This window comes from Rana temporaria, chromosome 5 (genome assembly GCF_905171775.1).
Source record: "Rana temporaria chromosome 5, aRanTem1.1, whole genome shotgun sequence".
In the NCBI taxonomy this organism is placed as follows: Eukaryota; Metazoa; Chordata; class Amphibia; order Anura; family Ranidae; genus Rana; species Rana temporaria.
This window is the reverse complement of record NC_053493.1, coordinates 281,441,084-281,461,177: the sequence shown is the minus strand read 5'-3', so window position 1 is coordinate 281,461,177 and position 20,094 is coordinate 281,441,084. Positions and strand designations below refer to the sequence as shown.

At 41.7% G+C, this 20,094-nt stretch overlaps 1 protein-coding gene across 1 annotated transcript in view; it reads left to right on the top strand.

Annotated features, from left to right (window-relative positions):
* DOK6 (docking protein 6) overlaps positions 1-17,394 on the top strand; it is a 525,123-nt gene extending 507,729 nt beyond the window's left edge. The window contains exon 8 of the mRNA XM_040353904.1: positions 15,079-17,394. Coding sequence (XP_040209838.1) covers positions 15,079-15,215 — 137 coding nt within the window. The 3' untranslated portion in view covers positions 15,216-17,394. The remainder of the gene's footprint in view (positions 1-15,078) is intronic.
* Positions 17,395-20,094: the final 2,700 nt, after the last annotated feature.

Sequence of the window (20,094 nt, the reverse complement as noted above, 5' to 3'; positions counted from 1 at the left end):
TTGGTGGGGGAGTGGATCTTGGGTGGGAGTTTTTTACCCAGGACTTGACCCCTGCTCATATGGATGTAAATTGTGCATCCATACAGATGATATATGCCTCTTTCAGACATGTGGCACCTATTTCCGCCCCTCTAAAAAGTGTTGTGCTGTGGATCACTTTTCTCAGGGCAGTTAACAGGCAGCTGGATGGCAATGTACCCTCCTCACTGACTGTTTTATCCTCAAAAGGCAGACCCACCATGTCCCAACCACTTGCACTGCACATGAAGGTGGGCAGTTGTAGCGTGACGCCATTAAATTGAATGTTTGGGGGTGGTCTCAGCAGCCCACTGAATGTAAAAAGGGTTTTCATTTCCAAAGACACAGCTTGTGTACATGAACAGCTGCATGTCTTTCTTTAGATGGGTAGTTGAGGAGATGTAGAACCACAGCTTAACCATTTTCATGTACCGGCCCACCCTGGCCACCTGTGTGAATAAGCCCTTAGGGCCAGATTCACATACTTTTAGAAAGGTGCAGCGTATCATAGATACGCTACGCCGCCGTATCTTACCTGTCTCTAAGTCGAATCCAGGAAGATTTCACGCCGTAACTTACGGCGGTGTAGTGTATTTCTCGGCGTGTAATTCAAATCGGCGGGTAGGGGGCGTGATTCATTTAAATGATGCGCGTCCCCACGCCGATTGAACTGCGCATGCTCCGTTTTCAAATTACCCGCCGTGCTTTGCGCGAAATGACGTCGCAACGACATCTTTTTTTGAACTTAGACGTGACTTAGGTCCATCCATATTCACGGACGACTTACGCAAAAAAAAATTCAAAATTCGGCGCGGGAACGACGGCCATACTTTAACATGGCAAGTCTATCTATACGCCCCAAAATAGCAGCTTTAACTATACGCCGGAAAAAGCCGACTAGAGACGACGTAAGAGAATGCGACGACCGCGCGTACGTTCGTGGATCGTCGGAAAAAGCTCATTTGCATACCCGACGCTGAAAACGACGCAAACTCCACCCAGCTGGCGCCGAAGTATTGCATCTAAGATCCGAAGGCGTACGAAGCCGTACACCTGTCGGATCTTACCCAAATGCCGTCGTATCTTGGTTTAAGGATTCAAACTAAAGATACGACACAGGAAATTTAAAAAGTACGCCGGTGTATCAGCAGATACGCCGGCGTACTTGCTCTGTGAATCTGGCCCTTATAGACTAGACACAGCCTATTATTATAGAGCCAAATATATCAAACAGCATATTCCACAGTGGTAGACTCTCATCAGTGCCATATATTATTTTATGAAACAAATATTTATTACTTTATTGCACCAATCAGGGCAAGACCGTGGCAAAAACGGCCACAGCATCCTATTTCATATACTTGGTCAAATGTTCTAATACTGCCAACACACTGAAATGTATGCTGCCATATTAGTATTTAAAAGGCTTGCGTATAGAATGTAGTAGTGTCTGCTGCTTTAATTAAACTTGTTGTGCCTGAGTAGCCCCAAGATCTTCATGTGCCTACAATTGTTCTGATGGAATAGCTCTTCTGGGAAATACCAGAACTTCCAGATTGCTAGATGTGATGTGTTAAAACCTAAACTCTAGTGTTAAATGCCTATTTATATTTCCTTGCATTTCACACTGCCTTTATTTTCCCTTTCTAGTTGATATACAGCATGTTGCTAAGAAGTTGGTTACCCTTAAGATTATTAAGTTTGCTTTTTCTATTTGTTCCCTTGTGTTTTATTTTGATGGCATTCTTTGGACAACTAAATGTAAGCTTCATTATTATTCTGTATCCACTACAATTGCAACCCCTAGCCAAGCTAAAATCAATCCTATTTTATAAATGGCATTTGTATAATAATGATAATTATATAAAGGAAGTGGAACGTTGGCATATGTGGGGATAATGGCTATTGTAACAAAAATATAATATTTGATTTATAATAGTATAGCTATGTACAGTATTTCTTATTTTATATTACCTATTTCATAGCTATGCTGTGAATCATAAAACATTATTTAATTTTCACGATTTTCCTTCTGGATTCTTCCCATAGCAGCCAAGGGCATTTATAAAGCAGCAATATGGTCTTACTGTGGCCATATTGCTGCTTCAAAAAAGGAACATTTATAAAGTTCAGCTGTTTGCATTACAGATGTGCTTAGACTTGTGGTTTCTTTTCAGCACGCTGAAGCAAGCAAATGCCTATTATGTCAATGAGCAGAAGTTCCACTGGGGTGTCTAGTGGGTAGCAACATCTGCTTTCCATTAAGAATGGGCCTCTAAATTTTTTTTTTAACAAGTGTGTGTATTGCCTCGTACTCACGGCCGTTTTTCTCGGCATGAAAAAAAAAACAGTTTTTCAGAAAAGCATACACATGTGTTTTTACGATGGGAAAAAGAAAGTCAGGAATCCCGCCGGGAAAAAGAGAACTGCCTCGTACACACAACCGTTTTCGGCAGGAAAAAAAACAAAGTTTTTCCCGACGGGATTCCTCTCAAACCTAAATTGCATACACATGTTCAGGTCAAATACCGCCCATCCAAAGCGATGTGACGTACAACACGTACGACGGGACTATAAAGGGGAAGTTCCATTCAAGCGGCGCCACCCGTTGGGCTGCTTTTGCTGATCATCGTGTTAGTAAAAATTTTGGTGAGAGACGATTTGCGCTTTTCAGTCTTCGTGCTTTTCAGCCCCTTACGGCGTGATGAATGTGCTATCTCCATTACGAACGCTAGTTTTACCAGAACAAGCGTTCCCGTCTCATACTTGATTCTGAGAATGCACGTTTTTTACCCTCAGAAAAGCATACACACGACAGGATTTCATGACGAGAAAAAGACCGCTAGGGATACGGTGGGAAAAAGAGAACTGCCTCATACACACAACCGTTTTTCTCGGCAGGGAAAAAAAAAGTTTTTCCCGACGGGATTCCTTTCAAGCCTGAATTGCATACACACGTTCAGCCCAAAAACCGCCCATCCAAAGCGCTGTGACGTACAACACGTACGATGGGACTATAAAGGGGAAGTTCCCTTCAAACCGCGCCACCCTTTGGGCTGATTTGATGGGACTATAAAGGGGAAGTTCCATTCAAACGGCGCCACACTTTGGGCTGATTTTGCTGATCCTCGTGTAAGTAAAAGTTTGAGAGATGATTCACGTTTTTCACTCGCTGCATTAAACGGTGCAATAATGTCATGACATTTTTCCCGACGGGATTTGATTGTATACATGGGTATTCCTACCTGTCTGTCTATCTGTATATGTGTGTGAGTTTGTCAGCCTGCTCCTCACTATGTGTACCGTATTCTGTCACTCTATATGTGTGCATGCATGTTTAAAGGAGAAGTCCAGCCTGAGCTTTTTAGGCTGGGCTTCTCCTCTAGGTCACAGGAGTGCAATTTGTTTTGCACTCCTGTGACCCATTTTCAGTGAAGTCCGAGGTAGCGCATCATCCCGACTTCCAAGTCTGGATCTGCCAGCTGCCTTGGATAATGGCAGTCTCAGTGAGCCGCTGAGACGGCCGCTCCCCGCCCCTCCACAGCTCAGCACTCCAATGAGCATGGAGAAACAGAGAGGAGAGGCGCTGAATGCATCACAGACAATGCAAAAATCATTGTTATGGACCTGTTCACATCAGAACATGGTGCGTTCAAAATGCAGTTGTGATCTGAAGCTGGTGTCAGAAGGACTGAATTTTTCCACATATTTCAAGCTGGCCCAAACTAACTATGTCCCTCACAAACCAGTAAGGCCACTGTATGTGCGTTATAAACTGTATGTAGCTGCAGCTACATACAGCTTACTGCACTGTGTTCTGGGTGCGAACTGAGACTTTCTTTCTTATACCCAGAACATAGAAAATAATGAGTCTACCTCCCACGGCACTCAGCAATGAATACAAAGCTTCCTCTAAGGCCGCGTACACATGATCAGTCAAAACCGATGAAAACGGACTGAAGGACCGTTTCATCAGTTAGCCGATGAAGCTGACTGATGGTCTGATGTGCCTACACACCATCAGTTAAAAAAACGATCGTGTCAGAACGCTAAAAAAAACAAAGTTCAATGCTTCCAAGCATGCGTCGACTTGATTCTGATCATGAACGGCCTTTTGATCGATGCTTTTGAATACTAACGATCGTTTTTGACCTATCGGTTAGGCGTCCATCGGTTCAATTTTAAAGCAAGTTCTCTTTTTTTCGTTTAACTGACCGATGGGGCCAACACATGATCGGTTTGGACCGATGAAACGGTCCTTCAGTTTAGACTGATCGTGTGTACGCGGCCTGAGAGTCAGAGAGGTGGGCTGATGATGTCCCAACCCCTGACTCAGCCAATCAGAGGAAGTTCACACTCGATGAGGTATGCTGTATGTAGCTGCAGTGGCCTTTTAGGTTAGTGAGGAACATAGTTTGCTTGGGCCAGCTTGGTGTGTCTTTAAGATTCAAACACAGTGGGCCGGATTTAGATAGCCTTTACGCCGGCGTATCTATTGATACGCTGCGTAAGTGCTACGAAGCGCCGGCGTATCTTCTTTCTGTATTCAGAAACCTAGATACGCCAGAATTTCCCTGAGATCCGACCGGCGTAAGTGTCTTACACCGTCGTATCTTAGGCTGCATATTTATGCTGGCCGCTAGGTGGCGCTTCCGTATATTTCCGCGAGGAATATGCAAATTAGGTAGTTACGCCGATTCAGAAACGTACGTCCGCCCGGCGCATTTTGTTACATTGTTTACGTTAGGCTTTTTCCGGCGTAAAGTTACCCCTGCTATATGAGGGGTATCCTATGTTAAGTACGGATGTCGTTCCCGCGTCGAATTTTGAAAATTTTACGTCGTTTGCGTAAGTCGTTCGCGAATAGGGCTGTACGTAAGTTACGTTCACGTCTAAAGCATTGACGATTTGCGGCCTAATTTCGAGCATGCGCACTAGGATTTTTTCATACGTCAAATACGAGGGGTCACATTGAATTTGAATTAAACACGCCCACATCATCCACATTTGAATTAGGCGGGCTTACGCCGGACCACAGACGTTACGCCGCCGTAACTAAGGGCGCAAGTTCTGAGTACGGAACTTGCGCCCTAATTTACGGCGGCGTAACGTATCTGAGATACGTTATGCCCCGCGAAAAGATACACCAATGTATCTGAATCCAGCCCAGTGTATTTGCCTGCACCACATTCACATACAGTTGCAGTGAGTTTCCAAAAGTTGGCATGCCCTTCTTTTGGTGAGGCGCAGTGTATTTTAATCCCATTTGAAATCAGTGGGCTCAAATCGTACCACACTGAACCTCATATGAATTGCACTGATTTGCAGTGTGAATCAGGCCTTTAGGAAACAAACAAAAAAAGAAAATACAAACTGCCTAATGTAGAAAAGGTATGGTAGAATATAAAATTAATAAGAAAAAAAGGAAGGAAAAAATGTTTTTTTTAGCCTTTTCTTTACCTTCAAAATGTTCCAGTGAGGTGTTCATTTCTTGGAAAGCCTCTAAATGCTTTGGATTATACTCATTAAATAAAAATGTGCTGTAAGGGCCATTTAACAAGATTAGAATGTTAATTGTGAAAGAGATTAAAAGAAACACTGTAGAAATTAATCTTGTGTATATTATAAAAGAATTGTTTGGATGTACTCAGCATGCCACTATGTTGGCACAAAAATCCCATTGATGACCTGGAGAGTTCTATTTGCATTTCCCAATGATGCTACTACAGCAGATGAGAGATAGAAGGAAATAACTTGCAGAGCAAGTAAGCAATCTGTTAAGTGAAAACAGAGGCTGCCAATTCCTGGAGAACTGCACCAACCTCTTTCATGTTGAACAGTGGTGGGCTTGAAATGATTGCCAGGGGCATAACTAAAAAGTGCTTTAAGGTACACTCTAGTAAGATGAGACATTTGCATTTAAAATGCCTCAGAGGACATTTTTCACCTGCTGCTTCTGATTTTCATCCTTGTTCACCTGACCTACTAGAAAAATCTCTTTACTTGCCAATAGCCTCATTTTCTGAATAGTCCTAAACGTACGCTTGCAAAAAATGCAGACCTGTGTGCTCCCAGCCTTTCACTGAATCCTCATTCATGCACATTGAAGTAAAAGAGGAAAGATGTACAGAATAAAAACAGGACATGCTGTACATTTACATCTAACAAGCATCACCTATTCATTTTAAATTTGACAACTTTTGACAACATGTTAAAAATCCATTCCAGATTTTCCACTATAAATGTAACATTATAATCTGTTCTCATGTCTATTTGCTCTGTAGAGATGTATTTACCAACTGACTTTTTCCTGTTTCTCTTCATTTAAAAAATGTACAAGTTATTTGTACATACTGTATATAGTATACCCTGTGCCCCTAACAGGCTTCACGGAGATGGTGAATAGCGTATCGCATATCACCAGAGCTGGCTGTGTCGGCTCCGAGCTCGCTGGTACGTGTAATGATTAATCCCTTTTCTGTTGAACCATTACAGCACCGGAGCTACCGGTTCCCCGTCCCTGCTGTGTGTATGTAGTTTAGTGACTGTGTGTGTATGTCCTGAGCTCAGCTGTGTACATTTTAACTTGTGACAATGTTGTCCAACTTTTTATTGGTGACCTGGAAAGGTTGCTGGTCTAGTAAGAGCGAACAACTATTTTGTTCAGTGTGCATTTGTTTATTATTAATAAAGTTTTTTTGTATTTTTCATTATACCACTGGTTCTTATATACCTTCTTTATCGGGTGGCCATTCTTTTGACCCTTGATTTGCCTTTTGTCCTATTTAATAGGACTCTTGACCATATTCTTTTCTAGTCTCTGCACAGACAGACTTCCCTCTGATGCCCCCCCCTCTTGCCTGTTTCAGGTATGGCATGCATATATATATATATACATACATACACACACACTCACAAAAGTAAGTACACCCCTCAGATTTTTGTAAATATTTTATTATATCTTTTCATGTGACAACACTGAAGAAATTATACTTTGCTACAATATAAAGTAGTGAGTTTACAGCTTGTATAACTGTGTAAATGTGCTGTCTCCTCAAAATAACTCAACATACACAGCAATTATTGTCAAAATCGCTGGCAACAAAAGTGTGTACACCCATAAGTGAAAATGTTGAAATTGGGCCCAATTAGCCATTTTCCATGTGTCATGTGACTTATTCTTTTTACAAGGTTTCAGGTGTGAATGGGGTGCAGGCATGTTAAATTTGGTGTTATCACACTCACTCTCTCATACTGGTCACTGGAAGTTCAAGATGGCACCTCATGGCACAGGAACTCTCTGAGGATCTGAAAATAAGAATTGTTGCTCTACATAAAGATGGCCTAGGCCAGTGATGGCGAACCTTGGCACCCCAGATGTTTTGGAACTACATTTCCCATGATTCTCATGCACTCTGCAGTGTAGTTGAGCATCATGGAAAATGTAGTTCCAAAACATCTGGGGTGCCAAGGTTCGCCATCACTGGCCTAGGCTATAAGAAGATTGCCAAGACCCTGAAACTGAGATGCAGCATGGTGGCCACGACCATACAGAACAGGACAGGTTCCACTCAGAACAGGCCTCACAATGGTCGACCAAAGAAATTGAGTGCACATGCTCAGCTTCATATCCAGAGGATGTCTTTGGAAAATAGACGGATGTGTGCTGCCAGCATTCCTGCAGAGGGTGAAGAGGTTTGCCTTGCTAAAGAAGCTGAGGGTAAAGGTGGTAGACTGGCCAAGCATGTCTCCAGACCTAAACCCTACTAAGCATCTGTGGGGCATCCTCAAACGGAAGGTGGAGGAACATAAGGTCTCTAACATCCACCAGCTCTGTAATATTGTCGTGGAGGAGTGGAAGAGGACTCCAGTGGCAACCTGTGAAGCTCTGGTGAACTCCATGCTCAAGAGGGTTAAGGCAGTGCTGGAAAATAATGGTGGCCACACAAAATATTGACACTTTGGGCCCAATTTGGACATTTTCACTTAGGGGTGTATTCACTTTTGTTGCCAGCGGTTTAGACATTAATGGCTGTGTGTTAAGTTATTTTGAGGGGACAGCAAATAAATGTACAATGTTATACAAGCTGTAAACTCACTACATGTAGGAAAGTGTCATATCTTCAGTGTTGTCACGTAAGATATAATATAAGGTATAATTGAATATTTACAAAAATGTGAGAGGTGTACTCACTTTTGTGACATACACATACACAAGATACCAGATGCACCACAAAGAGCAAGTGTATTGCTGCAATACTTACCAGAGCTTCAGGCCAAAGGAACTATGATTCTTAGGCCTCGTACACACGATAGGTTAACCAGAGGACAACGGTCTGATGGACCGTGTGTGGGCCCCATAGGTTATTTAACCATAGGTTAAAAAAAAAGCCAACTTGCTTTAAATTTAATCTATGGATTCCTAACCGATAGGTCAAAACCGATCGTTAGTAGGCACGACCATCTGTTAAAAATCCATGCATGCTCAGAATCAAGTCGACGCATGCTTGGAAGCATTGAACTTCGTTTTTTTCAGCACATCGTTGTGTTTTACGTCACCACGTTCTGACACGATCAGTTATTTAACCTATGGTGTGTAGGCGTGATGGATTATCAGCGAGCTTCATCAGTTAACCTATGACAACGGTCCTTCAGACCGTTCTCATCGGATGGACTGATCGTGTGTACAAGGCTTTATTCTATTCACAGAAAAAATTTACAGGTTTCTGTCAACCCTGTTTAGGGTGGAAGTTGGTGTCCAGTTATAAGTCTGGAAAGGCTGAACTGTGTTATCCTCTTAGGCCCCGTACACACGACCGAACATGTCTGCTGAAACTGGTCCGCTGACCAGTTTCAGCGGACATGTTCGGTCGTCTGTACGTCCGACCGGACAATTTTCCCGGTGGATCGGACAGGTTTCCAGCGGACAAATGTTTCTTAGCATGCTAAGAAACATGTCCGCTGGAAGCCTGTCCGTCGGACATGTTCGGTCGTCTGTACAGACTCACCGGACATGTCCGATTGGCCGAAAGCCCTCGCATGCGTCAAAGTGATTCGACGCATGCATGGAAGCATTGAACTTCCAGGGCCGCGCACGTCGCCGCGTCATCGTCGCAGCGACGGCGCAGCCACATCACATCACCGCGTATCGTGTCCGCGCGGATTTCTGTTTGATAGTATGTACAACCATCAGACAGAAATCTCCGGGCAGACATGTCCGCTGAAAACGGTCCGGCCATGTGTACGAGGCCTTAGAGAAGTTCAGGATGGAGTCCATTCTCACACTTATTCATACAGCGCAGCCAGGTGGCTGGATGTTTTAACTGGATTTGCAGGATGCCTGCCTCCATAGTCCAATCTTTTCTTCCAGAGATAGCTGAGATTTCCAGTTTGGAGATGCATCTATAGTTCAACAGCCTTCCCTTTGGCCTATGCATATCTCAGAGAATGTTCAAAAGTTCTCATTGCCATGTTAGCCCGGCTCAGAATGTAGGGTCTCTGGGTTCACCATACCTGGACAACATACATCTTCTGGCCAGGGTTAAAAGCAGTTGTTGGTGTACTAAAAGATCCTAATTCGTACCCTGCAAAGATATGGCTGGATCACCAGTTTCAGGAAGAGCCAACTCGTTCCAACCCAGCAGTTAGTATACCTGGGGGTGCCCTTCGTCACCACCAATGCCTCGGTTTCACTCCCACCAGCAAAAACAGGATTTGAAGGGCAGCAATTTCTGCTTACCTGATGGTCCCCCATTGCCTCAGTCTTAGAGGCACAATCTCGTTATGCGCTTTGATGATTCCTTGGGCACACTGGCCCCTGTGCCGGTTTTAGCTGGGTTTCTTCTTATGATGATTATTATTATTATTATAATTATTATTATTATTATACAGTATTTATATAGCTCCAACAGTTTACACAACACTTTACAACTTGAGGGTAGACAGTACAAATACAATACACTTTAACACAGTAGGAATCAGAGGGCCCTGCTCATTAGAGCTTACAATCTAAGAGGGAGGGTCAAGAGATGCAAAAGGTAGTAATTGTGGGGGATATGCTGATGGAAAAAATAAATGTACAGTTGTTAGGTGGGGACCAAATAGACTCCTGGAGAAGTCCAGAGCATAGGATGAGGTGACAAGGGAGCTAGAAAGCAGGAGGTCTTACGAGGAGCAAAGATGATGATTTGATTGGTATTTTGAGACCAGGTAAGAGATGTAGCTGGGGACCAGGTTGTGGATGGCTTTGTAAGTTATGGTAGTATCTTGAATTTGATACATTGGCTGAGTGGAAGCCAATAGAGGGATTAGCCGAGAGGGGTAGCAGACACCAAGCAGTTTTTAAGGTGTATGAGCCTGGCAGCAGCATTCATGATGGACTGAAGGGGTATAGCCTATTTAGAGGTAAGCCAATGAGGAGAAAATTGCAATAGTCGAGGCGAGAGATGACCAGGGAGTGGATTAGAAGCTTTGTGGTGACATTGGTTAGGAAGGGTCGTATCTTGGAGATGTTGTGGAGGTTGAGGCAGCAAGCTTTGGACAGCAATTGGATGTGGGCCTGAAAGGATGGTTCAGAGACCAGGAATATACCTAGGACCTTGGCATGGGGGGACAGGTTGATAGTTGAGCCATTGTTTTTGACAGAGAAACCAGGGGAAGTGGCATGTGGGGGAGGAAATATCATGAGCTCAGTTTTGGATGGGTTGAGTTTGAGGAAGTGATGTGACATCCTGGCTGATATATATGTTAGTACGTTGGTGATGCTTAAGGAGACAGATGGAGTCAGTTATGGGGTGGAGAGGTAGATTTGAGTGTAATCCGCGTAGACATGATATTGAAAGCCATGGAAGGCAATCAACTGACCCAGGGAGGAGAAAAGGAGAGGTCCATAAACATAACCTTGGGTGACCCAACAGAGAAAGATAGAGGAGAGAAGGGAGTGGAGTTTAAGTGACACTGAGGGAGCAGTGAGATAGGTAGGATGAGAACAAGCAAATAGTACAGTCACGGAGACCAAGGGAGTGGAGTTTTTTGAGGAGAAGGGGGTGGTCCACTGTATCAAAGGCAGCAGAGAAGTCCAGGAGAAGTAGTACAGCATAGTGTCCATTTTTGGTTTTAGTCAATAGTTGGTCATTGGTGAGTTTAAGGAAAGCAGATTCTGTGGAGTGTTGAGGGCAAAATCCGGACTGTTTGTTCATATTCAGATGGTCAGTTGCAGACCAGTCTTTCAAGAAATTTGGCGGCGAAGGAGAGTAAGGCCTCGTACAGACGAGAGGTTTTCGGCTGGAAAGGGACCGCCGGACCGTTTCCAGCGGACATTCCTCCTCCGGATTTTGATCTGATGGCTTGTACACACCATCAGATCAAAATCCCTGCGGAAAACATACGCGGTGACGTGCCGCGCCGTCGCCGCGACGATGACGCAGTGAATTTTTATCCGCTGAAAATCAGTCAGCTGGATTTTTATCCGCTGGAAAATGTCCGCTCGGGCCTACACACGACCGGATCTGTCTGCTGGAACTGATCCGCGGATCAATCCCAGCGGATAGATCCGGTCGTGTGTACGGGGCCTAAGGAGATGGAGCGTAGGTTAAGATTGGTGGGGTCCAGTGAGGGCCTTTCATGGATAAGGGTGATTAGCGCATGTTTTAGAGAGTTAGGTAAGATGGCAGAAGAAAGGAAGAGATTAAAAATGTGAGTTTGAGAGTGTAGAATCGAGTCAGAGGATGAGCATAGCATTTGCAAGGGAGCAGGATCCAGAGTGCAGGTCATTAGGTGGGTGTTAGAAAAAAGTTTAGCAACCTCATTAATACTAGCAGGGTTGAATAAGGGAAGAAATGATTGTACTTGAGGACATGGGGTGTTGAGTGGGGGAGGTTTCTGCGCATTAGAGATCAATAGGATCTAAAGGAAATAGGATCTAGCACAGTTAATAACCATGGCACTCAGTATTAGGAGGAGTCTGCAGTGGTGGTTGGAGAGAGAGATATTGAGAACGTCTCGCTCCCTAGGGCCATTATTCTGAATCACTGTTATGAAGGACACCAGTGAGACTGGCTGAGGGGCATGCTGTGAGGAACCTTTGGTTCAGGACAAGTGAAGATTCCAGCATTTTGATGGTTTTTCCCTACATCACTTGATTAGGGACAGACCAGTCTCTCTGCACTGGGCCTATATTCAATGCCAAGGATGAACTCACAGCAGTATGTTAATGAAGGATAATGTCTGGGGCAGACATAGGAGATTGAACATGAACGACTTTCATGCAGTTTCCCAGACCACAGAGAGTGGGGTTTACACCCACAAGTCTTCTCTCAACTAGTCCCACATGTGTGGTCTATTTTCTGAAAGTAGGCATTCTAATGAATGGAATGCTGGTAGTTCCAATTTTTTATGTTACAGGATATTGGCACAACAGTTTTAATAAATGCTACATTTCAGTAAAAGATACACTATAATAATTTTTTGGGCACATAAACACAATATATTACTACATTTTTGGGGTAAATTCAAAGATGAAGTTGTGCCTAGTAAAAAGATATGCAACATGTCAAACCTTAAAAATGTGTGCTCCCATGAAATAGTGAAAAATGTCAGTACCCTATATTTTTTCATAAGCAATGCTTTAAAAGCCCCTACAAGTCATCAACTTAGAGTTCTGCAAAAGCTCTGGTACTAAAATGATTGCTCTCATTGCTCTCATTGTGGCATGTGCAGTGATATATAACATGTGTATGGTAATCGCCATTTTCCAATGTAGGTGCCCTAACGATTGTGTTTTTGTATGTGTGTTTGTGATTGTGTGTGTGAAGGGGGAGCGCTAAAAAATTAAGTTGTTTTTTTTTGGTTTATGTGTCTCCTTAAATGTTCAAACCTTTTTTTCATTTATCAATTTTTTCCATGACCTTGTTGTAATCACATAGGAGACCAATAGTCCCCCTATGTAATATCATATAGGTGACAGTTAGGTCTATTAGACTGTGGATATTTACCCCGTAATCCACTGCAGATAATAGATAGTGGATTCACTGGCGCTGATCCCGTTGATTAACAGCTCAGGACCAAGAAGTAGGAGGGAATTGCGCCAACCAAGTAATGTGCAATAAAGTCCTTTGTCCATTCAAAATCCAGAGAAGCAGCATCTCTGTCTGAGGAACAGTCAATGACAGTAACTTCCATTAGCATGAGCCTACCGCCACATAATCAAGACCACGGCACCATGAGGTAAAGGCCCAACTTTTGACTGGGCTGTATGAGACGATTCGAGGAGGAGTACTTCACATTAGATTTTGCTGTATCCCGCCGAGGATTTCCTATGAAGTGTGGTCTGTTTACATTCCTGGTCCATATCAAAGCTGTTCCCCATACTCTGGAGTTTCCTGCTGTGACCTAAAATAACGCTGTTATTTGGTTACTTTTTGGTAAGCCTCAGTCCATGTGGTGGCGGATCACGTTTACGTTATTATCTACACACTGGGTGTTGTTTGTCCTGGATTTCACCGTTTTTGGACTTTGATGTTGCATATGTGCATTTATTAAGGACTTATCTGCACTTATTTTTGCACTTATATTTGTGTGATTTTTTCCTTGATAATTTGATTATTTATATGTGGTTACACAAAGGACTTTATTGCACATTACTTGGTTGGCGCAATTTTCTCCCTTTTTCTTTAGTATTTTGTGTTAGGTCACGCTATTGCTGCCTTCATATTTATTCACTTAATTGATTTACCATTTTGTTAGCGCAATTTTTTCTTTTTTCCATTTTTCAGGACCAAGAAGTGATGCCATACACGTCACTTCCTTGTCTGTGCACAGGAGAGAGGCTCAGTGGACGAAAGTCCATTGAGCTCCCACCACCACCTGCCATGACTGCACCAAGAGCGTAGCTCGGTAAACATGGCAGGGGGGGTTGCACTGGGAGCAACATCATGGTGGTTGTCGAAGTAATCAGCTGCTTGGATCACTTCCACATTGAAAGCCAAAAGTTTGCTGTACAAAGTAAACACATTTCCAGCTGGAAGTGTGTTAAACACACATGTCTACAGCATATTTAAAAATCATATTTTACTTCCCCCTATTCCGGAGTCCGAAAGTGACTGCCTAAGCTGCATTATGGTGGCACCGGCAATAATGAGGTTATTAGTTAGTACCTATAGTATGGATGGAAATTTAATTATTTAGGCTTTATCATATTTAATCCATGCATTTTTATGTCATCTTTAGATATTCCTTTTTTCACAAACATTCTGAGGGAGCAGATTACAGTCAATCTGCAAAACATGTAAAAAAAACTAACACCAGTCACTTGAGAGCTTTGTAGTTTCTTTCTTTTGAAATATGTATGTGGTATAGCAATGTCTTAGAAAGGATAGTTGATGCTGTTAAGTACTGTACACCTATGATACCTAAGTATATGTATACTGTGTCTATATACCAATTTGGATAGCCTGTATATCTTCCTTTTATACAATTATGTTTTTAAATATGTTTAATAAACAATGCAAATTACTGTATTTTTGAGCCACTAGATTAATTATAAGACCTAAAAATCCAATAGAACAGGTATTCATTTATGAACTATTATATTGTTGGATATAACATTGATAGAAATTATGAGTTTGAGCATTAGGACTTAGTGCTGGCCTAAATATAAAATGGGGCAGTAACATTTCATCTCATATATTTTAAAGCATGAGCCCAGCTGTCGTAATTCAACTTTAAGTGAATACCTGTTGCCAATTATAAATTGCTTCCTAGAATAAGCCTAATGAAGCCCAAATCATATGCACATAGATTAAAAAAAATTGTATTGAAACTGTTTCCAAGTCAGAAGCCTTACAAGCAAGTACATGTAATCCCATACAACACCTTCAAAGTAATAAGAGAAGTAACATTCTAAACTTTTGGGAAGAAGGTCATGGGAGATAGTAAGTGTCACAGTTCTACAGACAGAGCCTAATCCAAAGCAAACTGTAGTTAGTCCAGCATGGTGTATTACATGGTGATGCTGTGTTGCTGTAACATATTATTTATTTGCATGACTTTTTTTTCATACAGGTCACAGTTTCAGTACAACAAAGATGTCTCGTGCACAGACATTTTCCAGCTACTCCTCTGAGTCGTGCAAGAAGTACCAGCAGCCCTTGTCGGTGTTTAGCGGCTATGAATCCATCTACTGCTCGTGCATCCTCTAGTGACATTCAGAAGGCAATTGACTATAGAGACAGTGTTAACTGGAACCTAAAAGCTGGATCAGCAAGTCATCTGCATCCTGTGCATTCAAGGAAGATGAATTACAATGAAAGCAGAGACCGAGGTTACCAAATAGACAATTAAGAAATTGGAGATCATGATTCTATTTTATGTATTTATTTTTTAGTCTTCTGTATGTTGTGGGAGACTCAGTTCAATTGCTGTCGCAACCACTCTTAAACAGATGCTACATTCATTAACATGTGATCTATGACTGACTGTGTTGTAGATCTTTAAACCAAATCATGCAACTTGATTTGATCATTTTCAGAACTGAGTATAGATTTTTTTTTTTTAAATATGGTGTTATTTTGATGTGTTTGTGACTGATCAAAGAGTTGTCTTAAATTAAATATCAACACATCAAAACCCAAGAAAACATAAATCCATAAATTGTTGTTCAACTTAGCAGTTTAATCAACTGTCCAAATGGGGATTTACTAAAGACTGCATACAAAAACAAATTATAAATCCTGCTCCACAAGCATTAAGCACATTATGAATGTTATGCGGTCCTAGCGCTAGTGCCTCTATAGTTTTATGTAAATATATAGTCAGGCTTTCCTGTAATCATGGACAAAACATTAATGTGTTATTAATATGGGACACGTCTCAAATGCTGCAGGCAGATAAAAATAATGTTCAAGTCTAATACTGATGCCAGCTATGGACAGTCAGCTACCTCATTAAGACAGAGAAAGTCAATGAGACTTTTAAATCGCTGAGACATCTGTCCATCTTTAGTCTTATCACCAAAATACAAGGGATACGCGCTTTTGTCTTTTTGACTTGTCCATTGTGTGGATGCTGCGTATATTGGGATGGTTGTACTAAAGGCAAATAGGCTGCTAAATTTGCAAGGGAATTTTTCTTAACATGGTGAATGCGATTAAAATTCACTTTCTAAACAACACCCAATTACTTCCAAGAATTAAAAACACTTTTTTTTTTTGCTTGCAAGTGATTGGATGATGCAAGTCAGCAGAGCTTTGCCTTATTCACTAATCCAGGGGGAAATTATTTTGCAAAGTAAAAATTCCCTTGCAGAGTTAACAGCTTGTTTGCCTTTAGTAAAGTAATCCCATACAGTGGCATGTTCAGTCTTCAGCATCCAGAGAGAGAAAAAATGCTATATATAAAAAAGGAAACAACCCTGAGAATGATTCTATCCAATGTTACATCTGGATCTGCATTTTTTTTTCTACAGGAAAGGTGGAGGTTATTTTATTGTGGCATTAAAGACAAAGATATGTTTTGTACGTTTCAGCTCAATTAAGTTTGTATTTATGCATAAAGGATTTATCCATCTAAAACTGTTGATTTAATTTTAGATGAAGTATATGAATCTTTTTGTCTATAAAATTATACATATATTTGCAGCCCCGGTGTTTAGATTTAGATCCATTAACCTTCTCTGTTCTCCTATATATTCCAATGCTGCTACCGATGTTCCCACTTGAATTTGTGTTTGAAGCTCTCCCTTTGATATAAGTGCAGTCAACAAATGCCGGATATTGTTAAAAACCTGTCTGCTCAAGGTTTAAATAGAACATAAATCTGTAAGAGTTAACCTTGACATGTACAAAAAAATGTGGGTGAACAAAATTTGTGTGTGCAAATTTTCTAATTTGTCCTTCATAGCCAAAATAAAGTAAACTATTAATACGTTACAAAAACATCTAATAAAAACAAGATAGTAACAGTCACATTCAAATGGGGCTTGTTCTGTAATGTTCACAGCTCTAAAATTGTTTTGAAGTTTTCATTCTGACTTGGAGTGCTGGAAGCTCTTCTTCTTCATTCAAGCGCAGAGTTTTTGTTCTTACTATTTGGTTGTATGTTAGGAGCATATACCAGCACACGTGGCTAACTCAGTCGCCTTAAAGGGGTTGTAAACCCTTGTTTAAAAAACAAACATGTCATACTTACCTCCACTTTGCAGTTTGTTTTGCACAGAGTGGCCCCGGTTCTCCTCTTCTGGGGTCCCTCAGCTGTGCTGGTGGCTCCTCCCCGCATCGAGTGTTCATGTTGGAAAAGCGCTCTTGTTGGTGGACACCTGTGTGGGCACGCTCCAGAGTCCGCATCTGTGTCCATTCACACAGAATGTAGGACTCGCCACGCCCCCCATTGCAGCGTCATTGGATTTGATTGACAGCAGCAGGAGCCAATGGCTGTACTGCTATCAATCTATCCAGCCAGGACATGAGACACCAGCTAGTGCTGGTGGTGTGCTCGTTCCTGGCCAGAGGAAGATCGGGGACAGGTAAGTAAAAGGGGGGCTCGGGGGGCTGCAGCACCATAGAAGGTTTTTCACCTTAATGCATAGAATGCATTAAGGTGAAAAACCATGAGAGTTTACAACCCCTTTAATCCAATCACCATGTTGTACCATTATGACATGTGTCAATGCAAATGTGTAAAGCAGATGTGCAATGTGAAAAAAAAAAACTATTACATTTACATAATCCAATTACACTGTTTTCACTTGAGTTACATGACTGAATATGTGAACAGGTAAAGCCCCATACACATGGGCTGAATGTAGGGCTGCATCGGCAACTTCAACAGAAACCACTTGACATTCGGCCCATGTGTACTGCAGGTGGTCCGACAGAAGCTGGCCATTCAGCTGGCTTATGTCAAAGGGGCATGAACCAAAATTGTCCGCTGACCGTCTGCCAATCAGCGCTCTTAGGCAATGGTTAAGAGTGCTTATCAGAGTGTTCTGTTGGGGATCCGTCCTCCTGTCAGAACACAATAGAGATCGCTCTACTAACATATTGTTAGTTCAGTGGCTCCGACCTGGGCTGTTTTTTTTTTTTTTTAATTCAGCTCGCTGGGTTGAATGAAAAAAAAGTAGCAGTGTGTAGTAGGCTTAAGGTGTAGATTGTGGGCCAGATCCACAAAGCAGTTACGCTGGCGTATCTATTGATACGCCGCGTAACTGCTAGTTTGCTCTGGCGTATCTTTGTTTTGTATCCACAAAACAAGATACGCCTGAAGCTGTGCTAGATCTGACTGGCATACGTCCTAGTACGCCGTCGGATCCAAGGTGCATATTTACGCTGGCCGCTAGGTGGCGTTTCCGTTGATTTCCGCATCGAGTATGCAAATTAGCTAGATACGGCGATCCACGAATGTACGTCCGGCCGGCGCATTTTTTTACGTTGTTTCCATAAGGCTTTTTCCGGTGTATATTTACCCCTGCTATATGAGGCGTACTCAATGTTAAGTATGGCCGTCGTTCCAGCGTCGAATGTTGAAAATTTTATGTTGTTTGCGTAAGTCGTTCGCGAATAGGGCTTTGCGTAGAATGACGTTCACGTCGTAAGCATTGGCTTGTTGCAGGTTAATTTCGAGCATGCGCACTGGGATACCCCCACGGACGGCGCATGCGCCGTTAAAAAAAACGTAATTTACGTCGGGTCAAGACGTATTAACATAAAACATGCCCCCATCTCATCCATTTGAATTGCGCGCCCTTACGCCGACAAAGTTACACTACACCGCCGAAACTTACAGCGCAAATTCTTTCAGGATAAGGAAAATACGCTGTAAGTTACGGCGGCGTAGTGTATCAGAGATACGCTGCGCCGGATGGAACAATGCGCCACGCTACGTGGATCTGGCCCTAAATATCTATAACATTACAGAACAAGTTTGGTTATTTGTGACTAGCTACTACTAGGTTTACCATGACCTGGATAAATGAAAACCTTCACAGATAAAATAAAAACAAGTGACTCCATATTCCCTTAGGACTTCTAGGAAGCTAAATGTGTTTTGCACAATTTTTCTTACATATCGTTAAAACTGATCTGGTCTCATTCCCAGAGTCATTAAACAAAACAGTACAGCTATTGTTTGAAGATATATAGGTTTGCTTTACATTTCAGCAAAACAAATGTAATGATCTGTATTAAGCCATTGTTATGCTAAGACATAGCATTCTTTCATGTAATATTCTATTACAGACAGCACAATATTGTAGTGAGGGTTTTCACTTTTAAACTAAAAGATGATCTTGGTTTAAGACTTGCACTACTTCTTGAGTTAAAATTGGTATTTTATTTTATCAGTTTAAATACAATGGTCCTGTAAGATTGTCATCTAACTGAAAAAAGTAGTGCACCTGCAAAAAGAACTTAGACTAAAGTGGAAAGTGGAAACTCCCATTAAGTATAGTATTATGACTGGGCCAAGCAGCTCAACATTTATGATCCGCATGTGTTAATAAAAGAATTTCAATAAAATAATTTATTTTGTTTGCAAAGTGAAATCCAACTATTTTGCATTTGATTTTAAATCTTGGATATACAGTATGCTTATTACATATGGAATGAAGAACGAAAATACATTTTAAACTGGTTTATGAATCACCTGTGTCTTGTTTCCTTCCTTCCAATATATTGCATTTATGGTCTATGCACTACCTCTGGTTTGGGATGCTAATTTAACAGTTTTGTAATAGTTATACATATACAATAAACATAACATTCCAAATTAGGCTAGCCATGCAAAGCACATTAAAGGCAAGCAGAGCAACCAGCTAAAATATTTGAGGTGAAGAGATGTAGTACATTTGATCACCCTTATACAGTCATTATTATACAAATAGATTTTTATTTGTATTGTGTTTATAAATGTATATTTTCCCTACAGTTGATTTAAGTTTTTTTATAGATAAAATTACAAAAATGTTACCCAGTGTGTGCCACATCTACTCTTTATCTGACCTGGGAAGAAGATTGTGGAGGTTCCCTGTGTCACACAATTTGCTGAAGGATTGTGAGATGTTTTTCAACTGTTACTGAATGTTCT